Source organism: Elephas maximus, chromosome 2 (assembly GCF_024166365.1).
Source record: "Elephas maximus indicus isolate mEleMax1 chromosome 2, mEleMax1 primary haplotype, whole genome shotgun sequence".
Lineage (NCBI taxonomy): Eukaryota > Metazoa > Chordata > Mammalia > Proboscidea > Elephantidae > Elephas > Elephas maximus.
This window is the reverse complement of record NC_064820.1, coordinates 41374352-41400452: the sequence shown is the minus strand read 5'-3', so window position 1 is coordinate 41400452 and position 26101 is coordinate 41374352. Positions and strand designations below refer to the sequence as shown.

At 36.5% G+C, this 26101-nt stretch overlaps 1 protein-coding gene across 2 annotated transcripts in view; it reads left to right on the top strand.

The window, feature by feature from the left end:
- The window catches only part of NADK2 (NAD kinase 2, mitochondrial), a 70046-nt gene that overhangs the window by 28392 nt on the left and 15553 nt on the right, over positions 1-26101 (top strand). Inside the window, exons 2-9 of one of the 2 annotated variants that reach the window (XM_049862429.1) lie at positions 5668-5756; positions 6670-6758; positions 7922-8003; positions 13663-13746; positions 15109-15245; positions 20807-20885; positions 23506-23571; positions 24903-24998. In XM_049862429.1, coding sequence (XP_049718386.1) covers positions 5668-5756; positions 6670-6758; positions 7922-8003; positions 13663-13746; positions 15109-15245; positions 20807-20885; positions 23506-23571; positions 24903-24998 — 722 coding nt within the window. The remainder of the gene's footprint in view (positions 1-5667; positions 5757-6669; positions 6759-7921; positions 8004-13662; positions 13747-15108; positions 15246-20806; positions 20886-23505; positions 23572-24902; positions 24999-26101) is intronic. The other variant, XM_049862437.1, reaches the window with a different exon arrangement.

Below are 26101 nucleotides of genomic sequence, written 5' to 3'. Positions count from 1 at the left end.
ATAAGAGATGGAAGGGAAGTAGACAGAGTGGTGACCTCATACTTCCAAAAAAGCAGTGTTGGGAGCAAAGCGCGTACTATGGACCTGGGGTTCCTTCACGGAGAAGCTCCTGGTCCGGGTAAGGAGAGAGATTGATGAGAAGGACCTTCCTCCAGAGCCGACACAGAGAGAAAGCTGTACCCTAGAGCTAACACCCCTAATTTGGACTTCTAGATTACTAGACTGAGAAAATAAATTTCTCCTTGTTAAAGCCATCCACTTGTGGTATTTCTGTTACAGCAGCACTAGATGACTAAGACAGTGCCATTTTAATTAATCCCTAGTTGGATCGTGACAGTTATAATCTGAATGTTAGTGCCATGGTCACCCATATTCAGAAATTCACCCTTAGAAAGAATAGTGTTTGAAACCTGATTTATGTTGATTTGTTGGTTAAGGTAAATGAAGAGTTATTACCTTGGTCACTGATTTCTTTTAAATAAATACATAAATAAAATCTCCTTGACATTGTTTTGCTCTGTGTAAATATAATGAGGCTTTGATTAGGCATTAAACTGTTTACACGTGATGTATGATCTAGTATATCTTTGTGAGTTAACATTTATATTAATTTTCATAATAGTCATTTCCTTCTTTTGAGAAGCATACATTTCCTTTTATATTATAGAATAAGGAGGAAAACAATTTTAAAATCCCTAATCCCATATTTATAGACAAAAGACTGGAAAAATAGATGTGAAATATCAACTCCAATTCTGGGCCCTAAGATTATATATGATTTTTACTTTATATACGCATCTTCATGTTAATATTACTTTTCAAAATTTTAAAAAGGTAAATATTAAAAATCTTATCTAAAAATTGGTTTTACATCATAATTCAGTAAATAGTGGTTTCAAACAAAAGGTATATTTAAGACTCATGACAAAATTAGGTGCGTACTTGAAAAACTGATTTTGTGTCGTGAAGAGGCAAGGTATAAGAGAATTTGGAGGAGGAAAGAAACTAACATGCTTTTGAATTCTACTAGAATTCACTGTAGTGGGCAAATTTCTGAGTTGGAAGTTCATTGAGAATATTTCTGAAATTCTCAACATTTATTTTGCTTTATGGATTATTTAGAAGACATAGGCTTTAAAAGGAGAATATTAATGGCAAAATAGTTATAAGATGTCATTCCAATCAACTAGGAAAAATAATTCTTGAAGGATATATGTTTTTATATCTAAAAGTTACCCATTCTTAGGGAGCTAACCAGCCATTTTTGGATTGAATCAGGTAAATTCCAAATTGAATCCAAGTGGAGCAGAGGTCATCTAACTGCTTCTTAAAATATTAGTTTGACTTCCTATCAAAACCTCTGGGACACGGCAAAAGCAGTGCTCAGAGGTCAATTTATATCGATAAATGCACACATACAAAAGGAAGAAAGAGCCAAAATCAGAGAACTGTCCCTACAACTTGAACAAATAGAAAGCGAGCAACAAAAGAATCCATCAGGTACCAGAAGAAAACAAATAATAAAAATTAGAGCTGAACTAAATGAAATAGAGAACAGAAAAACAATTGAAAGAATTAACAACGTCAAAAGTTGGTTCTTTGAAAAAATTAACAAAATTGATAACCCACTGGCCAGACTGACTAAAGAAATACAGGAAAGGAAACAAATAATAACCCGAATAAGGGACGAGATGGGCCATTTCACAAAAGCCCCAACTGAAATTAAAAGAATCATATCAGATTATTATGAAAAATTGTACTCTAACAAATTTGCAAACCTACAAGAAATGGACGAATTCCTAAACTAACCTACCACTACCTACCTAAACTAACACAATCAGAAGTAGAACAACTAAATAGACCCATAACAAAAAAAGAGATTGATAAGGTAATCCAAAAACTCCCAACAACAACAAAAAAAAGCCCTGGCCTAGATGGCTTCACTGTAGAGTTCTATCAAACTTTCAGAGAAGAGTTAACACCACTACTACTAAACCTATTTCAAAGCATAGAAAATGATGGAATACTATCTAACTCATTCTATGAACCCACCATATCCCTGATACCAAAACCAGGTAAAGATACCACAAAAAAAGAAAATTACAGGCCTATATCCCTCATGAATATAGATGCAAAAATCCTCAACAAAATTCTAGCCAATAGAATTCAACAACGTATCAAAAAAATAATCCGCCATGACCAAGTGGGATTTATACCAGGTATGCAAGGCTGGTTTAATATTAGAAAAACCATTAATGTAATCCACCATATAAATAAAAGACAAAAACCACATGATCTTATCAATTATGCAGAAAAGGCATTTGACAAAGTCCAACACCCATTCGTGATAAAAACTCCCAACAAAATAGGAATTGAAGGAAAATTCCTCAACATAATAAAGGGCATCTTTTATACAAAGCCAACAGCCAACATCATCCTAAATGGAGAGAGCCTGACAGCATTTCGCTTGAGAACGGGAGCCAGACAAGGATGCCCTTTATCACCGCTCTTATTCAACATTGTGCTAGAGGTCCTACCCAGAGCAATTAGGCTAGACAAAGAAATAAAGGGCATCCGGATTGGCAAGGAAGAAGTAAAATTATCTCTATTTGCAGATGACATGATCTTATACATAGAAAACCCTAAGGGATCCTCCAGAAAACTATTGAAACTAATAGAAGAGTTCGGCAGATTCTCAGATTACAAGATTAACATACAAAAATCACTTGGATTCCTCTACATCAACAAAAAGAACATCGAAGAGGAAATCACCAAATCAATACCATTCACAGTAGCCCCCAAGAAGACAAAATACGTAGGAATAAATCTTACCAAAGATGTAGAAGACCTATACCAAGAAAACTACGAAGTATTAGTGCAAGAAACTAAAAGGGACCTACATAAGTGGAAAAACATACCTTGCTCATGGATAGGAAGACTTAACATAGTAAAAATGTCTATTCTACCAAAAGCCATCTACACATACAATGCACTTCTGATCCAAATTCCAATGACATTTTTTAAAGTGTTGGAGAAACAAATTACCAACTTCATATGGAAGGGAAAGAAACCCCGGATAAGTAAAGCATTACTGAAAAAGAAGAAGAAAGTGGGAGGCCTCACTCAACCTGATTTTAGAACCTATTATACAGCCACAGTAGTCAAAACAGCCTGGTATTGGTACAGCAACAGGCACATAGACCAATGGAACAGAATTGAGAACCCAGATACAAATCCATCCACATATGAGCAGCTGATATTTGACAAAGGCCCAGTGTCAGTTAATTGGGGAAAAGATAGTCTTTTTAACAAATGGTGCTGGCATAACTGGATATCCATTTGCAAAAAAATGAAACAGGACCCATACCTCACACCATGCACAAAAACTAACTCCAGGTGGATCAAAGACCTAAACATAAAGATGAAAACGATAAACATCATGGAAGAAAAAATAGGGACAACGTTAGAAGCCCTAATACAAGGCATAAACAGAATACAAAACATTACTAAAAATGCCAAAGAGAAACCAGATAACTGGGAGCTCCTAAAAATCCAACATCTATGCTCATCTAAAGACTTCACCAAAAGAGTAAAAAGACCACCTACAGACTGGGAAAAAATTTTCAGCTATGACATCTCCGACCAGCACCTGATCTCTGAAATCTATATGATTCTGTTAAAACTCAACCACAAAAAGACAAACAACCCAATCAAAAAGTGGGCAAAGGATATGAACATGCACTTCACTAAAGAAGATATTCAGGCGGCTAACAGTCACATGAGAAAATGCTCCCGATCATTAGCCATTAGAGAAATGCAAATTAAAACTAGGATGAGATTCCATCTCACTCCATCAAAGCTGGCATTAATCCAAAAAACACAAAATAATAAATGTTGGAGAGGCTGCGGAGAGATTGGAACTCTTATACACTGCTGGTGGGAATGTAAAATGGTACAACCACTTTGGAAATCTATCTGGCATTTTCTTAAAAAGTTAGAAATAGAACTACCATACAACCCAGAAATCCCACTCCTTGGAATATACCCTAGAGAAATAAGAGCCTTTACACAAACAGATAAATGCACACCCATGTTTATTGCAGCTCTGTTTACAATAGCAAAAAGCTGGAAGCAACCAAGGTGTCCATCAATAGATGAATGGTTAGATAAATTATGGTACGTTCACAAAATTGAATACTACGCATCGATAAAGAACAGTGACAAATCTGTGAAACATTTCATAACATGGAGGAACCTGGAAGGCATTATGCTGAGTGAAATTAGATGCAAAAGGACAAATACTGTATAAGACCACTATTTTATAAGTTCTTGAGAAATAGTATAAACTGAGAAGAACACATTCTTTTGTGGTTATGAGAGGGGGTAGGGAGGGAGGGTAGGAGAGGGTTATTTACTGATTAGTTAGTAGATAAGAACTACTTTAGGGGAGGGAAGGACAATAGTACAGGGAAGGTCAGCTCAGTTGGACTGGACCAAAAGCAAAGAAGTTTCCGGAATAAACTGAATGCTTCGAGGGTCAGCAGAGCAAGGGCGGGGGTTTGGGGACTATGGCTTAAGGGGACTTCTAAGTCAATTGGCATAATAAACTCTATTATGAAAACATTCTGCGTCCCACTTAGAAGTGTGGCGTCCGGGGTCTTAAATGCTAACAAGCGGCCATCTAAGATGCGTCAATTGGTCTCAACCCATCTGGATCAAAGGAGAATGAAGAACACCACGGTCACACGATAACTATGAGCCCGAGACAGGGCCACATGAACTAGAGACTACATCATCCTGAGACCAGAAGAACTAGATGGTGCCTGGCCACACTGATGACTGCCCTGACAGGGAACACAACAGAGAACTCCTGAGGGAGCAGGAGAACAGTGGGATGCAGACCCCAAATTCTCATAAAAAGACCAGACTTAATGGTCTGACTGAGACTAGAAGAATCCCGGCAGTCATGGTCCCCAAACCTTCTGTTGGCCCAGGACAGGAACCATTCCCGAAGACTACTCATCAGACATGGAAGGGACTGGACAATGGGCTGGAGAGAGATGCTGATGAAGAGTGAGCTACTTGTATCAGGTGGACACTTGAGACTGCATTGGCATCTCCTGTCTGGAGGAGAGATGGGAGGGTAGAGAGGGTTAGAAACTGGCAAAACGGTCATGAAAGCAGAGACTGGAAGAAGGGAGCAGGCTGACTCATTAAGGGGAGAGTAAATGGGAGTATGTAGTAAGGTGTACTTAAGCTTATATGTGACAGACTGACTTGATTTGTAAACTTTCACTTAAAGCACAATAAAAATTATTAAAAAAAATATTAGTTTGTCTTTGGTCTTCAAGTAGTCATATGCAATATGTTAAAAAGTCATTAAGAAAATAAAACACTGAAGCTATAAAACACATATGTTTTGAGATCCTGATGACTACATGATTCAAAAACTTAATGTATGTGGTATTAAAATCAGATGATGGTTTTCTGAAATTCAGCTTTCTAGCTCAGTTTGAACTTGTAGATTTCACAGATAGTAATTAAAATGTGCTTCATTAGAAAGAAAGGCCATCGTAATTATTTTATATAGAGCTTTTAAAAGAAATATGTTATAATATGTAGTATATATCAGTATAATAAGACAGAATTTGTTTTATTTTAATATAGCTTGCATTGAAAGGCTCTAGCTACACTGGATTGCTTGAACGACATTATATTCACACCAGAAATGTGGAGCATATTGTAGATAGTTTACGGTAAGTTTTATGGACTCAGGTCTTGGGTGGGCTTTAGTATTTAGGACTTCCAATTTTTATTTTTTATTAGCAGCTAATCCTTAGATTTTTAGTAAAGATTGCCATTATAAAATCATTTTGAGAAAATTATATTAAGGTGGACCTAATTTTACAGCATTCCTAAGGAAATCTTTATGGTACTCTGAAAATTGCAAAGGTATTTTTAGTTACTATTTGGTCTGCCCCAAGAAGCAACTTTTCTACAAAGTTAACTCAGTATACACAACAGGACTCAACGGTACCTGTAGTGTTTCATTTCTTAAACAGAGTAGTGGATTATATGGGTATTCATTTTAATATCCTTTGAATATCTAAACATTTCCATTATAAATTTAATTATAACTGGGACTAAATACAGTCAGTGAATAAATTTATACATATAGAAGAGAAACAGTGTAAGAACATGCAAATTAGAAAGCATTTTAGTCACTCAGTGTCTGGCACTCACTGAATATTTGTTGGATTTAAAATAATGGCTATTCAGTTTTATAATTTTTAAAAATATTCTCAAGTGTTAGTGTTCTGAGCCATTTTTGTCTTAATGAGTTTTAGTATCAAAAGAAGTCGAGAAAATGAAGCTAAATGCTCACCAGTCAATGCTGCTATTTGTTAATGGCTAGAAAAATGTATTTAAAGTCCATAGAGAGTTGGGAATAACCAGTAGCTTTCAGTTCATTCATACGCTTCCTGACCTATTGTAATTATTTGGCTATTATAATTAAATGAAAGATGATGCTAACATTATAATGCTAAACATTATTTATAAAGCATAAATTAATTTTCTCCATTGTAATAACCTGCCCCTCAGAAAACATACCCCTAAAATGTATGTTATTGACGTCAATCTTACATTATCTTTACTTTTTTACTTTAGGAATGAGGGAATTGAAGTTCGTCTAGTAAAAAGAAGAGAATATGATGAAGAGACTGTTCGATGGGCAGATGCTGTGATAGCGGCCGGAGGTAATAGTTTTACAGAGGTAAAGATGCTGGGAGACAGAAATACTATTTAATACACATATTTCCAAACACTGTGGGTCTAATGACCAACCCAAGCCCAAACCCATTGCTGTTGAGTTGATTCCGACTCATAGTGACCCTACAGCACAGAGTAGAATTGCCCCGTTGGGTTTCCAAGGAGCGGCTGGTAGATTCGAGCTGCCAACCTTACGGTTAGCAGCTGAACTCTTAACCACTGCACACCAACACTCCAGTTTTAATGAAGTCCTTCCATAAAAAAGGACAAATTTTTGCATTTCTAGGATTAGATTTAAAACAGGTCTGTTTTACATAATATTTTACTTTTATAGTCAGTGAAGCTACTGTTGGGTTCCAGTATATGTATTTCTCTCTGTACTTTGAGATGTGCATTTAACTTTAAATATAACACAAAGGATTAGTTGTAACTATGTTTTGGCTTAGTTGTGCCAGTCTTTAAAAAAAAAAAAAAAAAAAGTTGAAGTTGATAAAGAGCTTTGTGAAATCAGATAAGTCCCATCCCTCTTTGGCCCTAGTATACTTATGCTTATTTATTTATTTCTTTATTTTTGAGCTTTAGTGACCATTCTTTCTAAAACTTTAAATTGACAGCAGTTGTTGGAGAGAAATATACAAAGTTGGACACTTCGTTGGCTATATTGGATATATTCTTTAGTATATCCAATTGGATATATTGGATAAATATGAATTTGGGCTCATGTTATGGGAAAAGAGGATTAGCTATTAGAAGTGATAGGATTAGTGCACTGGTTCCCACTGGGGGCAGTTTTGATCCCAGGGGATGTTTGGCATTGTCTTGAACAAACTTGTCACAACGGGATGGCAGTAGGAAGATGGTGCTGCTGGCTTATAATGGGTAGAGGCCAGGGATGCTACTAAAATATCTTTTATGGTGTACAGGACGCCTCCCACAACAAAGAATTATGCAACCTAAAATGCCAGTCTTGCCACTGTCGAGAAATCCTGGATTAGAGTGGGAGAGAGAATAGAAAGGAAAGGAAGGGTGTAGACTGTGGCAATTGGCAGAGTGAGGGCTGATTGTTGAAACAAAAGTACTAGTGTTCAAAATGATGTAAAAAACTTGTTTTGTAACAGAAGTGTGGTTAACTTTGTCTTATGCCTTTTAGGTGATGGCACAATGCTTCTGGCGGCAAGTAAAGTCTTGGACAGACTTAAACCAGTTATTGGTGTAAACACTGACCCAGAAAGGTAAGGAAACGTGGGGTTTGTTTGTTCATTTTGCATATTATACATAAAAATGTTTCTGCTTTGCATGTTATCTATTTATGATAAATCTGACAATTTAGAGACTATTTCTGGGCTCTGTTGTAGGGGTAGTTTACTATGATGCCATGATTCTTAAATGGAAGCATCATTGTTCCTGGCTACCATGAACATTAGAATGTAAAACATTTTAGTGATGAAATTTAGGCATGTAGTAGAATTCTCTTCTGTGTAGTTTTTTACAAGGACATTGCTCTAGTTTTTAGCTCAGGCCTGAGAAATATATGTGCATCTAGCTGGCATTGGGAAGATGCTTGGGTGCAAAGAGTTTGCACTTGTCTACTAACTGAAAGTCTGGTAGTTTGAACCTACCCAGCAGCTATGCATGAGAAAGATCTGGTGATCTAGTTTCATGAAGATTATAGCCAGGAAAACACTATGGATTAGTTCCACTCTAACACATGGGGTCTCCATGAGTTGGAATCGACTCGATGGCAATGGGTTTGTGTTTTTTTTTTTTTTTTGGTTTAGCTGGCATTCGTGGTAGAAAATTATGACATGGGACAGACCAGTCCTCACATTTGAGCTTTCCAGGTAGTTTGGGAGGAGGATCTGTGGCAGAATAGACCTGAGCCCTTGACTCAGGTGAGTATTGGGGACCTTTGGTATTCCTAAAGAGTGCTGAGCTAATCAAGTTCAATCTTCTATTATTCCCTACTGCTTTCATCTGCATTCCTGGTTATGCCTTCACCAATTTTCTGGGTGACTTTGTTGACTTAATTAATAGTCCTACCAAATCCCTGTTATCATTTTTTTTTTTTTTCTTCTCCTCAGCTTCATTGATATTTACCCTAATTCTATTCCAGCCAGACACAGTTTTTACCACACCTGGACTTTATAATCATCTGGACTTTCCCTGTCTCTAAAATTTTAATTCCACTTTGACCACAGCCTCCTATCTTGATAACAGTTTTATTCCCTCACTCCCAGCAATCTTCCCTTTGATTTCAGTACTTTGATCCCCTCTATTTTCTTCATTTAACTCTTTCTCACTTCATTCATTTTCTTGACAATTTTTAAAATGTTTTGTATCATTATCCTTCTGTCCAATTCTAGATCAGTCTGACCATCATCTTCTCTGTTCCCACATCAGCACTGCTGAGGCCATTTGGAAAAACAGTTACGGAAACTTGGGCTTGATGGCACTTGCAGTTTTTAGTCTCTAGCGCGTAGATGTGGACCCTCGGAGTTGCTCAAAAAACTTCCTATGTGGCCGTGGTCATTTCTCTTCCCAGTTCCCTGAGATGGCTGTTTCAAGTGTGGCTCTTCAATTTCTGTATATTTATTGCTTCCCTTATCTTTCCTCTTTCAAGAAACCCCCACTCTTATCTCACAGAGGAGATGGAAGCCACTGGGTTAGAACTTCCTCAACTTTTCTGTCCCTTAAAAAAAAAAATCTTATTCTATCATTTGTTCCCTTTTTTTCTCTCTGCCTTCTCACATGGTTCCTCTTAGCCTATAAACTTGTTCGAGATGCCTGTCTTTCAAGAAAACTTAAATTTTCTACCCTGTATCCCTTTCTTGGCTTATTACCCTTTTTCCTTCCCTTTACCCCCTAACTTGGTATCTCCACTTCCTTACTTCCCAGTCATTTTCTAAATGTTTGTGATGTTTTCTGGATTTGCCCAATCAGTTCATTGACATTGCTTTTGTCTAGGAAACCAGTGATATCCTAGTTACTGAATCTACTGTACATTTTAGCCTTTGGCTTAGTTGATTTCTGGGAAGTTTTTTATACTAACTGCTTCCTTGTTGCATCTGTATTTTGGCATTTATGACACCCGTCTCTTCCTATCTCTGTGGCTACTTCCTTGCCTCTCTCTTTTGACTCATTGCCGTTGAGTCAATTCTGACTCATAGTGACCCTATAGGACGAGTAGAACTTAGAATTGCCCCATAGAGTTTCCGAGGAGTGCCTGGTGGATTCAAACTGCTGACCTTTTGGTTAGCAGCCATAGCTCGTAGCTACTACGCTACTAGGGTTTCCATCTCTTTTGAAGGATCTTATTTTTCTGTCAGCTGCTGAAATAGCGATGTTTTCACATAGGCTCTGGACCCATCTTTTTTCTCCTTCATGCTTTGTGCTGTTGCCAGACAATTGTTTATTACCCATGGTTTTAACTCATGCATAGGTGACTTCAAAAATCTTTATATCCAGCACTGATCTTCTTTCTTCCCCTATTACTCTTACAGTGTCTTCTCCACATTGCAGCCAGAATGATTGTTTCATAAAAGTTGGATAATATCATGTGGCTTCTCTGCTAAAAATCTTATGGTGACCTCCCGTCTAACTCAGAATAAAATCTAAGCTTTTACTATGACTACCTCATCCTAGTTTGCCTAGGACTTTCCCAGTTTTAGCACTGAAAGTCCTGTGTCATGGGGGAGTTGGTCACCCTTTGACATACAGGGCTCTACCTTATCTGGCCCCTGAGTGCTCTGTCCTTATTGCCTGTTATTTTCCCCTTTCCTCTTGCTATTCTAGCCACACTGGCCTCTACTTGGATGTATCCAGTGGCATTAAAAATCTAACATATCTGCAAAAAACTCACCTCTTCTCCCTTTCCCCGGCATTCTTGATGAATGACATCATAGCTTCTCCCTCACCCCTCATCGGATTGGCCACTAATTCCTGGGGATCTTACCTTTGACTCCATTTCTCACCATCCTCACTGCCACTATACATAGTTCAGGCCCTTGTAATATGTTTAAATGACTCCAGTCTCACCCCTTCCAGCCTATCCTTCACACTTTGCCTTAGTGTTCTTTCTAAAGCACAAATCTGATTATGCCCACTTCTCAATTAAAATCTTTTAGGGTTTCTCTAATGCAAATGCATATATATACACACACACGCACACATCTTTCGCCATCTGTTGCCTATCTGCTTTTCTAACTTTATCCTCACTGACCCACAGGCATTATACATTCTTCAGCTAAAAAAATTACTGCAGTTCCTCTAGGATCCTACCTAAAGGCTGAATTTAAATGCAAAATGTAACTATATGAGCATCCACTAACACCATTGGTTGGAGGCTCGTACATGGAGGCTTTTGCTCTGGTATTTAAGACAGCTCATGATTTGAAAGACTAGAGCGAGTGAAAAAGTTCTCTATAAGGCCGTGCCCTTTTCATGTGCTTCTGCCTAGAGTGCCCTTTCTCTGTTTATTCACTTGTGCATTTTTCATTCATTCAAGACTGCTGCCTCTCCTGGGCTCTGAGTATGATTCCTTCTACAGACAGCATTTATCCTTTTATATTATTTCCTGCTTGATTGTTTATCTCTTTCATTAGACTCTAAACTCCTTGAGTATAGAACCTGGTATTTTAATTTCTCTACCACTAGCATGGTTTTACACATTATTGGTAGGCAGTAAATGTTTGAAAAATGAATGATAAGTGATCTTAAGAAGTAGGGCTAGGATCCCAATTCAGTTAGGCAAATATTCCCTGAATATAAGTAATTGAGATCATTGGCTTAGTAATTAATTTTGATTGCCTTCAGTTGATACATGAGTATTTTAACTAACCCAGTGTTTTAGGACTTCTTAATAGCATATTTTTACATCATTAACATAAGAAATTACTTGCTTTGATGATCATATTTTATATAGTTTTTTGAAAGACATTTTCATTCAGAAAGCTGGTTTAATATTTATAACCTTACGGGAGTTTTGAAACTGGTAAGTAGAGGGTGTTAATAGCCATCCCTTCTCAATTTTCTTCCTAGAATAATAGGTATTAGAAGTCCTTTGGTTTGTCTTCTTGCCTCCAGGCAGAAATATATTAAGCCTCTTAGTTTGTTCTATGATTCAAGCTGTCTGACTTCTTTTTCTTAAGCACCACAGTGCCTCATAATCCTCAGATAAGCTCAGAAGTTAATGTTCAACTCAAGTTTCTTCTTCTTTGTATAAATTATCAAATGCTGCATAACAAATCACCCTGTTATCTAGAGGCTTAAAATGGTGATATCTTATGGTTTCTGTGTTCAGGAATTTGAGAGTACCTTGGGTGGGTGGTTTGGCTTGGAATCTCTCATGAGGTTACAGTTAGATGTCAGGCAGAGCTGCAGACATTTGAAGGCTTGACTTGGGCTGGAGGATTCACTTCCAACATGGGTCACTCATATGGACTATCTAAATTAAATATCTAATTTATGTACCTTCTGTGTTCTGCACCCATTCTGCTGAGCCTGGTAAATAATTATGACGTTTGAGTGTTTAAGATTAAAAATGGGGTAGAATGTGAGGTCTCCCTCCCTCGTGTTCGATAAGGTTTGGCCTATATCACTAATAGAATATGGTATGGCAGCATTGGGCTTCCAAGGCCAGGTCATAGAAGGTATTGCAGCTTCTTTTTGGTCTCTTGGATTGCTAATTTTGGGGGGAAGTCAGCCACCATGATGTGAGAACACTCAAGCAGCCCTGTGGAGAGAATCACAGGAAGAGGAATTGAGGCCTCTACCTACGTCCAGTACCAGTTTGTCAACCATGTGAATGAGCCACCTCAGAAAGGAAGCCTCCAGCCCAAGTATGAGCCTTCAGATGCCTGTAGCCCTAGGTAACATCTGAATATAAACTCATGAGAAATCTTTATCTCCGTGATGTTTAGGACCTCCACTGGATCTCAACAAGTATTGTTTTATCAAATGACTGTTGATGCTTAGCACTGTGTAAAGTATTGCTGCGAATATAAAATATAAAATAATTAGTCTGTGCCTTTTCTTAACCTCATTGTTGATCTTCTAAGATAAAGAAATTGTTGCCTGTCATAGCTTTGTAAAAATCTTTTCCTCTATTCTTCATACTTAGAAGTTAACTTAATAGCAAAAGTTTGTTTGCTAAGCAACAAGATTGAAACATGTAAATGATGATGACTGAGTTTTCTGGACACCTTTACTCCCTTTAGGTGCCATATACTTTTATCTTCCTATAGCAACCTGTAGACAGTCTTACCATCTCATAATTTGTGATTATTTGTTTTTATTTCTGTCTTCCACATCAGGAACTCCTTGGGAGATTTCACCCTCATTTTTTTTTTTTAATAAATGAAGGATTACATAGGAATACGCTCTCTCAGTTCTGTTTTAGTGAGTCAGGAGATCTTAAATAACATTAAAAAAGAGATTATTTGTCATTCAAAACACTTTTACATAAATAGTTTAATTGATTCCTCAGAATAACCCTTTGAGAATGGTGGCTTTACTCCCATCTTAGAGATGAACCTGATGCAAAAGTAACTTACCCGAAGTTAGTAGTTAAATAATTTAAAATGTAAAAACTATGCCGTTATGTATCTTTACGGGTAATCAGTAAGTGGCAGGTTTGCTAATATTTTTAGTTTCATTACAGTGTAGAACCCTAAGTATTACTGTGTATTATCGCTTTAAAGCTGAATGGAATCTAATATTTCTTTGTGGCCTTTTTTGTCCTAGTTGTTAAAAGTAGACAATTTGAGGACACAAAAATTATGTATAGAGTAGAAAATTTGCATCTAATTTTTGTAGCTTGAATTAAATTTTTTTTTTTCTCTTACCCTCTTCTTTTTTCCCTTTACATCACACAAAATCTTTTTTAAAATAAAGGTCTGAGGGTCATTTATGTCTGCCTGTCCGATACACACATGCCTTCCCAGAAGCCTTGAGGAAGTTCTATCGTGGGGAGTTCAGGTAGGAATTTCTTACTATTGTTCTTATGTAGATGTGTGCCATTAAAGATGCTGTCGAAAAATCAAATTAGGTAGTATTTGGATTAGTTGTAACTGTAGCCATAAAAAATAACTGAGTTACAGAGAGATTGAATATACCTTCTCCTAGTCCAATTTGAACTGTGTGTAGAAACTCTGACAAATGCCACTTGGCCTATAATGGTAAGTAACAGCTTTTTACCTTCAGTGAGATAGAGGCCTTGTCGCTATTTTCTTATCCTTGTTACATGTTCTTAGCAGTTTGGTAGAAAGATAGTTAAAAGTGTTGGTTGAAATTAGGTGTGCAAATTCTCCAAGACTTTATGTTTTTTATCATCTTTTCCCACCAAATAATGACTGAGAGTTGGCTTTACTCCAGCACTGCTGAAATTCCTGGTATCTCAGTCTTACGCAGTATTTCTTGATCAGCAAATGTTTTCTCATGTTTCTTTAACTTACTCTGTTTAGTCATCAGGCTAAAAAGACGAGGGTGGAAGGAGGAACAGGGACGAGGTTGCCCAGTTACATTTGAGAGAGACCAAGTTGGGCTGCTTTTTGTTTCTTGACTTAGGCTAGATTTTAGAGTCAAAGAAGTCTTTTCCTCTCTACGTTTGTGAGGTTATATCAAATCTCTTTGACTTCTCTGGAATCAATAACCGTGATTCTAGTTTCTCGTCATTCCAAAGTTTGACACCTAGAAATGACTGATTTATAACGAACAAGTAGGAATATGTTTTCTGTATGCCTATCTAGCAGAATTTGTTCCATTTGACTTTTGAAACAGCAGTTTTTGGTTTTGAAATCAATTAAACCTGATGCTTTTTTCTTTACTTTTAAGAAAATATTAAAATTTTTTATGTGTAAGCTAAAATATTATAATACTTGTTTACTCTTAATCTCTTTTTATTATAAAAAATCATCATTTTTAATTTTGGGGGGGGATTTTTATCTTAATCCAACTACCGTGACACAATATTATTTTAATTTTGGAATGCTTTCTTTTTATATATATGTTCAGTTTTATTTGTTGCTGAGCAAAACCCAAGCCATATCTAACTCAGCATCTTGGGTTTAATGGGTACTTGACAGTTTGACTTAAATTCAAGTTACTTGGAATATTTTATATAACACATTAAATATTTTATTATAATTGAAAAGAGAAATAAACATCCAAATGAGTCTTTGAGCAGGAATCTGTGGGTCTTAGTGTTTCTAGTACACTTTGTTTTTATAATAACTAGTTTTAAAATAAAATTTTTTTTTTTTTTGGTGAAATGATTATAATGTCTAATTTTTTATTTTATTCTATCTTGACATTCTTTCTTTCCCTCTGCTTTTTTCTAAGGTGGCTATGGAGGCAGCGAATCAGGTTATATCTTGAAGGGACTGGCATAAATCCTGTTCCTGTGGACCTTCATGAACAGCAGCTAAGTTTGAATCAACATAGCAGAGCCTTCAATATTGAACGTGTTCATGATGAAAGTAGGTAGATTGTGATTTAGATGTATTTGGGGCAATATTTAGAGCTCTGGTGGCGCAGTGGTTAAGAATTCAGGCTGCTAACCGAAAGGTCAGCAGTTCAAATCTACCAGCTGCTCCTTGGGAATCCTATGGGGCAGTTCTACTCTGTCCTATAGGGTCGCTATGAGTCAGAATCGACTTAATGGCAATGGGTTTGGTGTTTTGTTTTGGGGCAATATTTAAGTTACAGTTACATCAACTTCTAATTTTTGGAAGTAATTATTTATAATTATTTTGGTATTTTAGTACCACTAGTAACACTTAAAGGACCCCTGGTAATGCAGTGGTTAAGCACTTGGCTGTTAACCAAAATGTAGGTGGTTTGAACCCACCAGCTGCTCCATGGGAAAAAGATGTGGCAATCTGTTTCTGTAAAGACTTACAGCTTTGGAAACCCTATGGGGGCAGTTCTGCTCTGTTCTGCAGGGTTGCTGTGAGTCAGAATTGACTCAACAGTGGCTGGTTTGAATTGCTTTAGTTGTAAACATTGATGTTATGATTAGAATCTGAAGTAAGAGATGCAACATATTTCTAAAGGAAACATTTTCTAGGATAGGCTTGAAAATTAGTTGGCTAGGGAAGGATTATAAAACGTAATATTGGAATAGTTTTCAAGATGATTACTTTAAAAAATAAATTTCTAAAACTTCTATCCAGATGGGTATTCTACTGCAGTTTTCTTGTTTCTGCTATGGTACACATAAAGTGTAACTATAAAAATGATAGGGAGTGGGACCTGATATTTAATACTTACTCTGTTCAGGTATTATGATGGGGACTGGATTTAAAGGTTACTTGGTGACTGATTTAGTAAAGTAAGCTTTAGATAGATAACAATTAGAAACAAGCTGGGGAAAAAAGCAGTATAGTAAATATTTTTCTCAAAGAACTTTGATGTACCATTATTTAGAGACTGTCTTTGGCTGGGTTCTCTAGAGAGGCAAAAGCAGTGAAGTGTATATGTATGTATTTAGAGAGAGAGAAAGAGATTTATCTAAAGGAAATGGCTCACAAGGTTGTAAAAGCTGGGAAGCCTGAAGTCCATGGGTCAGGCATCAGGCTGGAGGGCTTCTCTGGACTCATGTAGCTGCAAGGTATGAAGAACCCAAGATTGGTAGGTAAGATGGCAGGCTACTGGCTCAAGTCCCAAGAACCAGAGATCAGATGATGATGAGCCAGATGCAGGATCCAGAGGGAGCAAAAGCCAGCAAGCTTTTCCAGAATGTCCATATATATTGGATGCAGGCCACACCCCTAAGGAAACTCCTCTTACAACTGATTGGCTGATTATACCAGATCACATCGTGGAAGTGATTACGTTTTATCACAAAATAGAGGGTAACTACACCAATACATAACTGCCAAATCATTGAGAATCATGGCCTAGCCAAGTTGACAACCATAACCCATCACAGAAGCACAAGGCAGGCTTTTTGGTTGCTTTTTGAAAGTACATGTTGGCTTGAAGGCCAGGAAAATCAAGGAGTAGTTGTTAATTAGCCATCTTTCAATGAATGAAGCAATTTAGTAGCAAATAGAAAGGCAGTAACTCTAATTTTATAATTATTTTAGGGGTGTTTATTATGGGAAATCTGTGCTAGATACCTTGAGGATTAGAATGATGGTCTTTGAAAAACTTATAGCCTGGTGGAGGAAACAGATACAGAAACAACAGATGATAATACAATGCTACTTAAACAAATACTAAATATAGATGTGCTATGAGTCAAAGGAAGGAGCACTGGTGGTGCAGTGGTTACGTGCTCAGTTGCTAACTGAAAGGTCAGCAGTTTGAACTCTCCAGATGCTCTGATTGAGAAAGATGTAGCAGTTTGCTTCTGTAAAGATTATAGCTTTGGAAGCTCTGTGGGTCAGTTCTACTCTGTCCTGCAGGGTCACTGTGAATCAGAATCGACTTGACAGCAATGAGTTTTATGAGTATATGGGAAGAGGTATGATTGACCTTTCAGGGGGATCAGAGAAAGAAGAGGTATGTTTTGAATTTGGCTTTAGGCATGAATAGGATTTCTGAACCATAGAATAGAGAAGAGAGCATTTTAGGTTGTACAGGCTGTTATCCCAAAGTCACAGACAAAAAACTCTCAAGACATCAAGGGTTAGTAATAGAGTAGGAGATGAGAGTAAAAAGAGCACTGGACTAGATCATATTCACTGTGCAAAGAAATTAGGATAAGACAGTATATTCTGGGTTTTTAGCTGTGAAGAAAGGGGGTTGTGTGTGTGGTGAGGTATTCAGGCATAAAACATTATAAAGAATAGCAGTTTAAACCTGGCACCAAGATAAGCAGAAATAGATCCAAGTTTATGTATGTACGAATTTAGTATCTGATAAATGTAGCATTTCACATCAATAAAGAAAGGGTAGCTTATTCAACAAATGGTGTTGGAACACTGCCCAATCACTTGGGAAAAAAAAAAATCCTTATAATTCCTACTCCAAAATAAGTTTCATAGATGTAAAGAGTTAAATGTAAAATATGAACTCATAAAAATTTTATGAAGTCCTTATGTGATTTAGGATAGAGGAAGGCAGAACGTCAAGATAATCCTCAGGATTTTTTAGTGATTTAATTATTCGCCTGTCATTACTTAGTGCCTTAGCACTATGATGCAGCCATATGGGCCTAAGAATGTCATAGTTAATAAATTCTAGGATTTATTATTTCTAGGATTCTCTATCAGGATCTGTTCTTGCGTTTTTCTTTTTCGGTCACTTAGAAGAAGGAATGGCTAACTGTCTTAACTACTGTTTAATAACTGGCTATTGACCTTTTTGAAACATAGTCAAATTACATTAAATTCTTAAAGCACTGGAAGACAAATAGAAGTTTACTTTTCTTTAATCAAAAATAATTCTCTAAATATGAGTGATTTTTTTTACATTTATTCTCCACCCTTGCTTTTGGAGTGAATACTGTTTTTGCTGTCAAATACACCTCTGCAAATTTAAACCAAAACAATTTAGTCTTTTGTATGTTAAGCTAGTTAATGAGTCTTTAATATTTTTAACCATGAGGTAGTGGATTAACTTTCTGAAAAATATAGGTTGATGTAATGTGTATAAATATCTGAACATACGTAATTCCTGTTTGAAAATACGAGTATACTTATCTTTAACATATGATATCGTTTCAAATGTAACTCATGCGTGTAATTTCCTATTTAAATCCAAAATGGCTCTCCCTTGGAAGTGCTTGGTCAATTCCATCTCTGAATTGACCAGAGTAAACTAAGTAGTGTGGCAAGGATCTAATGAGACGAATATTTCATTACTCTTGGAAATTTTTTAAAAATCTTATTTGTTTTATTGTTGTTGAGAATATACACAGCAAAACATACACCAACTCAACAGTTTCTACATGTACAAGTCAGTGACCTTGATTACATTCTTTGAGTTGTGTAATTATTCTCACCCTCATTTTCTGAGTTGTTCCTCCCCCATTACATAAACTCACTGCTCCCTAAGTTTCCTGTCTAATCTCAGAAATTTATTAGCAATTTTTAAAAAGAATTTATTTTTGTTGAAAATGTACTCAGCAGTGCATATACCAATTCAGCAGTTTATACATGCACAATTCGGTGACATTGATTACATTCTTCAAGTTGTGCAACCATCCTCAATCTCATTTTTCGAATTGTTGCTCCCCCATTAACAGAAACTCACTGCTCCCTAAGCTTCCTATCTAAGCTTTTGAGTTGCCATTGTTAATATGATCCATTTTGTTGTTGTTGTTAGGTGCCATTGAGTCGGTTCTGACTCATAGTGACCCTATGTACAACAGAATGAAACACCGCCTAGTCCTGTGCCATCCTTACAATCACTACGTTTGAGCTCATTGTTGCAGCCACTGTGTCAATCCATCTTGTTGAGGGTTTTCCTCTTTTTTGCTGACCCTCTACTTTACCAAGTATGATTTCCTTCTTCAGGGACTAGTCCCTCCTGATAATATGTCCAAAGCGTGTGAGATGAAGTCTCACCACCCTTGCTTCTAAGGAGCACTCTGGCTGTATTTCTTCCAGGACAGATTTGTTTGTTCTTCTGGCAGTCCATGGTATATTCAGTATTCTTCACCAACACTATAATTCAGCTCCGCTGAAACTTGTCCACCAAGGGTGACCCTGCTGGTATTTGAAATACAGGTGGTAAAGCTTTCAGTATCACAGCAACACAAGCCACCACAGTACAATAAACTGTGTAGTGATCCCATATAGATGGTTCTTTCAAAGAGTACGATGCTAAAGGAGAATGGGGAATACCAAAGATACAAGGAAAATATGAGCCCAAGAGACAGAAAGGGGCACATAAACCAGAGACGCCATCAGCCTGAGACCAGAAGAACTAGATGGTGTCCGGCTACCGCCAATGACTGCCCTGACAGGGAACACAACAAAGAATCCCTGATGGAGCAGGAGAAAAGTGGGATGTAGAACTCAAATTCTAGTAAAAAGACCAGACTTAGTGGTCTAACTGAGACTGGAGGGACCCCAGAGGACATGGCCCCCAGACTCTCTGTTAGCTCAAAACTGAAACCATTCTTAAAGCCAACTCTTCAAATAAAGATTAGACTGGACTATAAGACATAAAATGATACTGGTGAGGAGTGTACTTCTTAGCTCAAGTAGACACGTGGCAGCTTCTGTCCAGAGGCGAGATGAGAAGGCAGAGGGGGACAGGAGTTGGTTGAATGGACACGGGAAGTACAGGGTAGAGAGGAGGAGTGTGCTGTAACATTATAGGGAGAGCAACTAGGGTCATATAACAATGTGTGTAAGTTTTTGTATGAGAAACTGATTTGAATTGTTAACTTTCAATTAAAGCACAATAAAAAAAAGAGAAAAAAAAATTCAGTGCAAAAAAAAAAAAGAGTACAGTGCTCAAGGCAGACGTTCTTTACTAATTACTGTGTATTTTCTACGTCTGTTTGCCAACCATGCCTGCTATGCCAATTTTTTTATATGTTGCTGTAAAAAAAAAAAACATGCTTACGAAAATAACCTCATGGGAGAGGACACAGTTGGCAAGTAAACATAGAAGGTGCATGTTATTTTTCTAACAATATTGTAAGCTAAACTATTGTTTGGTTTAAACAAGACTTCAGGGGATGCTTTTGGTTTAAGGTTTAAAGTTATCTCAGGGCAATAGTTTGGGGTTCATCTAGCCTCAATGACTACAGGAAGTCTGTATCCCATGAGAATTTTAAATTCTGTTCTACATTTTACCCCCTTTTGATCTGTATTCTTCTGGTCTCTCGGCAAAAGAGGCAGTTGTTTTTTTTTAAGAGGAATTAAGTTTTATGTTGAAGAGACAATGGCTTCCCTTGAAGACATAATGTTACATGACTTTAAGGTTTGTATTTTAAATACTTAAAGTAAAAGTTATTGATTTGTTAAAGTGTATGATTCTATTAAAACAAAAATGTAAAAGTTTTACTGTTTTAAAACATAATATTTCTAAAATTCAAGGAGTTATCTTAGTTTTTTTTTTTTTTCATTACTTGCAGGGTCCGTGGCTTCAGGACCCCAGCTTTTGCCAGTGAGAGCACTAAATGAAGTCTTCATTGGGGAGAGTCTGTCATCCAGGTATTTTTAAACCTGAGTTCTTGAGTTTGGAATTTGATGTTTTAGTATTTTTTGGATATTCAACTTCTATAACCTGGCTAAGAGTTTTGAATAAACTAGTGGGAATATTTCCAGACTCTTTGTATACATTAATACATGTTAAGAGGAAGGAGGGTTTTGTGGCCAAAAAAAAAAAATTGTGAAACTCTAGGTTCTACTAAGTTATTCCGATTTCTTTACTACAGTACTTTCCAGAGCCTTTACTCTTATAGGTGCTTTATAAATTTTTGAGAGATATACTAGGCATATATTTGTAATTGATACACAATTTTTATAAACAATTCATATTAAAATTTCCCCAGTAATTTTGTTAATAATGTCCTTTAGAGCTGATTTGTTTCTTTGCATGTTTTTGTCCCGGATCCATTTAAGGATCACACATTGCATTTGGCCATCTTGCATGGCTCTTTAAAATTCTTCAGTTAGGAACAGTTCCTTAATCTCTACCCCCTTTTTTGTCATTCATGATATTAATATTTTCAAATGGTCCAAGCAAATTGTCTTGCATAATGTCCCTTATTTTAGATTTGTATGTTTTTTTTTCTCTGCATGGTAAGATTCAGACTAAACAATTTTGCCAGGAATACTATCTAGATGATGTTGTAACCTTCTTAATGTAACACTTCATAAGGCAAGTGCATTGACAGTTTATGATTCATAACTATTATAAACAAGTATTAAAGTTAATAGAGTTCCTCATGAGGAGTGTAAAAGGTAATTTGTGTTTTATTACTGATAAAATCTGTTTTGTGGGAGTTGAATATAATTTATGCTTAAATTATCAACAAAAATTTTTTTTGTAAAACTTTGTATCCAAGTTGTTACTAGATATCTAATGACTGCTATAATATAAAGTTAACTTTTATTGTTACTTTAGAACTTGCCTTCTCATTTTGTAGATTTAACTAAATTAAACCAAAAAACCAAACCTGTTACCACTGAGTCGATTCTGACTCTTAGCGACCCTGTAGGGCAAAGTAGAACTGACCCATAGGGTTTCCAAGGAGCACCTGGTATATTTGAACTGCCAGCTTTGGGTAGCAGCTGAACTCTTAACCACTATGCCACAAATTAGCGGTGGAAAATTAGAGATGAGTCACTGTCCCTGCTGCTAGAGGAACCATGTGACCCTTTGAAGACGGTGTAATTGACTCGCTCATTTACAAAGAATTCTATACTTTCTGAAATTTTGTTTGCTGCACATCATATCCGTTCATAAATAATTATGAGAAAAATTTGCCTTAGCTAAAAAAGATATTCTAGCCAATAATTTAACTCAGGCAGCATTGAAAAGAAGAAAACCTGATTCGGCAAAATGATTTGAACAGTCTTTTTGAGTTGTTGTAATTGTTTTGACTTAAACAATATTAAATTTGTTCAACAAAAATAGAGTTTGCACCCGCTATGTTCAGTGTATAAGTGTAGTGCTAGTTTAACCACATGTATAATGTGTTTAATGTATGGGGGTAGTAAAATACACACTTTAAAAAATTGTTAATCTTAACATCGACTCTTCAAAGAAATAAAATTATTCATTAAAGGCAACTTAAATAGATAGTAAAGCATAAAGAATATGTTTATTTTAACATAAGACTTACACTATATATAGTTTTTTTTTTTTTGCTACACACTAAATTTGAAGCAATATGGACATAAATAATGGATATTTTATGCGATAGAAAAGGAAGAAAATGTAATTCTAGTGATATAATCTAGTCATTATTGCCAAAGACAGAAGAAAGCAACAGTTTTCTGATGTAGAAAGTCTATATTAAAATAAATAGATGACAAAGGTAAAAATCACCATTTAATGGGTAACATTATTCTGTTTGTATCATTTAAAAGTTGTATGGTTAACTGCTGAGTGCTATTGCTAGCATTGCTTTATAATTTGTACTTACTAAAAATTTATATAACTTTGAAAAGGAGGAAAACTGGGACCAGTTGATAGACTTGGGAATTCAGTGAAGTGCTACTGGGGGATTTTATATTGAATGCTTAACTTCTGTGGCAGTAGTGCTTGGTTGGTTGATCTGTACAGTGACTGCTGCTGTTTGTTTGGTGTCCTTTGATGCTTCACTTTATGTCTTTACTAAGAAAAGGACAGCAATGTGTTGGCTTCTTACACTCCTGAAAAAGGTTTGATTACTAGAAGCATTAGAACTTAGTTTTGAAGATTCCATGACATAGACCCCTAGGCAGGAAGGAAGAAACGTTTACTGGATGCCTGCTGTGTGCCAGGCACTGTGGATGTTACATATGCTGTCTCATTTAATGTTCACAAACACCCTATGAGTAAGGTAGTTTATTTGTCAGCGAAAGAAACTGAGATTCAGAGAGTTCAAATACCTTCTCCAAGGTCATGTCATTAGTTAGCATTAAAGCTATCAAACAAACCCAGTATGTCTGATCAGATCCTGTACTGAGGCTTCACCACACTGAAAACTTAAGTGCTTCACTTGGAAAACATGAAATGCAGCAATATTATTCCTGCCTCATTTATAATGTTCTTAGATTTAAGAACATTTTTAAAGCCCAATTGTTTTTGTTGTTTTCTTTTCTTCTATTTGTTCTAACCTAGACTGTCTTATTCTTGGGCTGTAGCAGTGGACAATTTAAGAAGAAGTATACCCACTCTAAAGGGACTGTGAGTTTTATTGCTGCCTTCAAAAAATAATTTCCCTGAAATAAATTCTGTGAGTTGACTAATCTGTGATAAACCTGCATGTGTGAATGACACTAAGTTTGCTCAGTGTTTTGGGCTCAGCATTTCCCACCTGACTTGATGCTTCTTCCTCTCTGCGTCTGCTTTTCTTCGGCTCCCACTCACTTCTAATCTCTTTTGTTTCTACTTGATTCTGGAATGATAGCAGCCATTGCTACGGAGTTGGTTGGCTTGTCTGTATATAATAGGTTTCTAATGTACTTTTTCTAGGAAGATGAAACAAAGCTATGAAGTAGATTAAGTGTGAATATTAGGTCCTGCTATCTTTTATTTTTATAAAGAATACTGGCTTAAGAAGAAGAAAATGAGTTTTACCATGCAGAGCCTTTATGAATTGAGTGCTTACAGGAGAAATTGAAAGGGTTAAAATAAGAGAAATTATCCACATAGTTAGTGTTAGTGTTTGCAAGCATGTCTAATAATTGTCATTATCTGAAAAGCTACATTAAGGGCTTATTTTAACTTTTCTGCTGAAGCTAATTTGATGGAGAAAAAAATCCATTGTTTTTCTGTGACACCATTATTTTAAGATATAGCTTACAAAATAGACTTCTACACATTTCAAAAGTTTTTTGAATAGTTATAAATCATTTACACATTCATTCAGTTAAAGAATAGTGTCATTTTTGATGGTCTCAGAAAGCCCACTTAATTCCTTGTTTATGAAATGCCCTAAGAAATACAATTTTTAAAAGAAATTTACAAGTCAAGTTTTATTCCTAGTTTTGTCCACTAACCCAGTTCTAGTTGGAAATTTTCTTTAGACCTTTAATATCTTATCTCTGTTAGCTTACTGCCAATTCAAAGACACCGTTAATGTGTAACTTAAACAAGAGTTTAGTAGAAATTATTAGTAACTTAAAGGATTAGCTATATATATCAAGGACTAGCTACCAAAAATGAAACTCACCTAAGGGCAATACCTTCTTTTTGAATCCTAAAATAATATTCTGTGTGTTAGATTCCATAAAAGCAGTAGCAGCAATGCTAGCCAAAAATTTACAAGAAGCCCTTGTTTGAAATGTTAAAGTATTGATAGAAAGGAGCATATAGATCAGAGAGGCATGTAGAAGGTTTTGTTTTGTTTTGTTTGACTTTTTCACTTAATATTGGAATTAGTGTCATGATGTGTATGCCTACTAAGTTAGGTATGTCTCAGGAAAGCCAGCTTACTTAGGGTTCATCAGTTCTGAAGAACTTTTTATTGTGAACTGTAAGTTCTGCAAACCCAATTTTATATTCTTAATCCACAGAGCGTCCTACTATGAGATTTCAGTTGATGATGGTCCATGGGAAAAACAGAAGAGTTCAGGACTCAATTTGTGTACTGGAACAGGATCAAAGGCCTGGTAAGTAACTTGAGATGTTGCTTATCAGCTCTTGTGAAATCTTTTCAGTGATTGACGCAATATCTCGTATTACTGCACCTAAGACCTCTAATACTCAAGTGGTAACCTGGTGGTGTTGTATAAGTTGGCTTGGTGTCTGTTTCATTCATTGGTTGGGTTCAGGAGTCCTGCCTTGACTTCTTGGATTACAGCTGCAGCCTGGATTTGGTCATTATCAGATCGTTATTGAGCCTGCTACACTAGGTTTAAAAAGAAATAAAGAAAATGAGAAATAGTTTTGGGGGCTATATAAATATCTTTTTAAAGTGAAGAATATTTTAAATAATAAAGAAATGGGTACAAAGTACAATACAAAAGATATGCTGAAGATTTGTGCCACAAAGACTTTGCTGGAGATGGCCTGAGGCTTCCTGGACTTTGCCGGAGATGGCCTGGGGCTTCCTGTATCCTCTTTGCCCTGTAACCTCTCCCTGGCTAGTCTCTTCTAGTCTACATGCAGATGTCTTCTCTCCTGAGTACAAACTCATATTGTAAAGTAACCTGCTAGATAGGATATTAATAGCACTTCAAATTCAACAAATTCAAAACGGAATTTATTATCTTCAGTTTTTCTTCCTGTGTTCCCTGTATTGCTTAATGGCATCACTGTGTACCCTGACTCTGTGCTCTAGAGAAAAAACACTACTCCTCAAAGCCTTACTCCACATTGAGTCTCCCCATCCTTAACCTCCACACATACCAGTCTCTCAGTCCTGTCAATCGAACTCTGAAGTCTCTGCCCCCTCTTTCAGTTTCTACTGCTGCTGCTTTGGTCCAGGCCCCAATCTTTTTAGTGCATGTTCTTTGTGCCTCACCCTTTATTCTTTGGGGTGTCATCCACATTACCAACAGGTTAAAAAAGCCCACTGCCATCAAGTTGATTCCGACTCATAGCGACCCTATAGGACAGAGTAGAACTGCCTGATAGAGTTTTCCAAGGAGCGCCTGGCGGATTCGAACTGCTGACCTCTTGGTTAGCAGCTGTAGCACTTAACCGCTACGCCACCAGGGTTTCCACCAACAGGTTAGTATTTCTAAACTGTAGGTAATTCTGTCTCTATTTG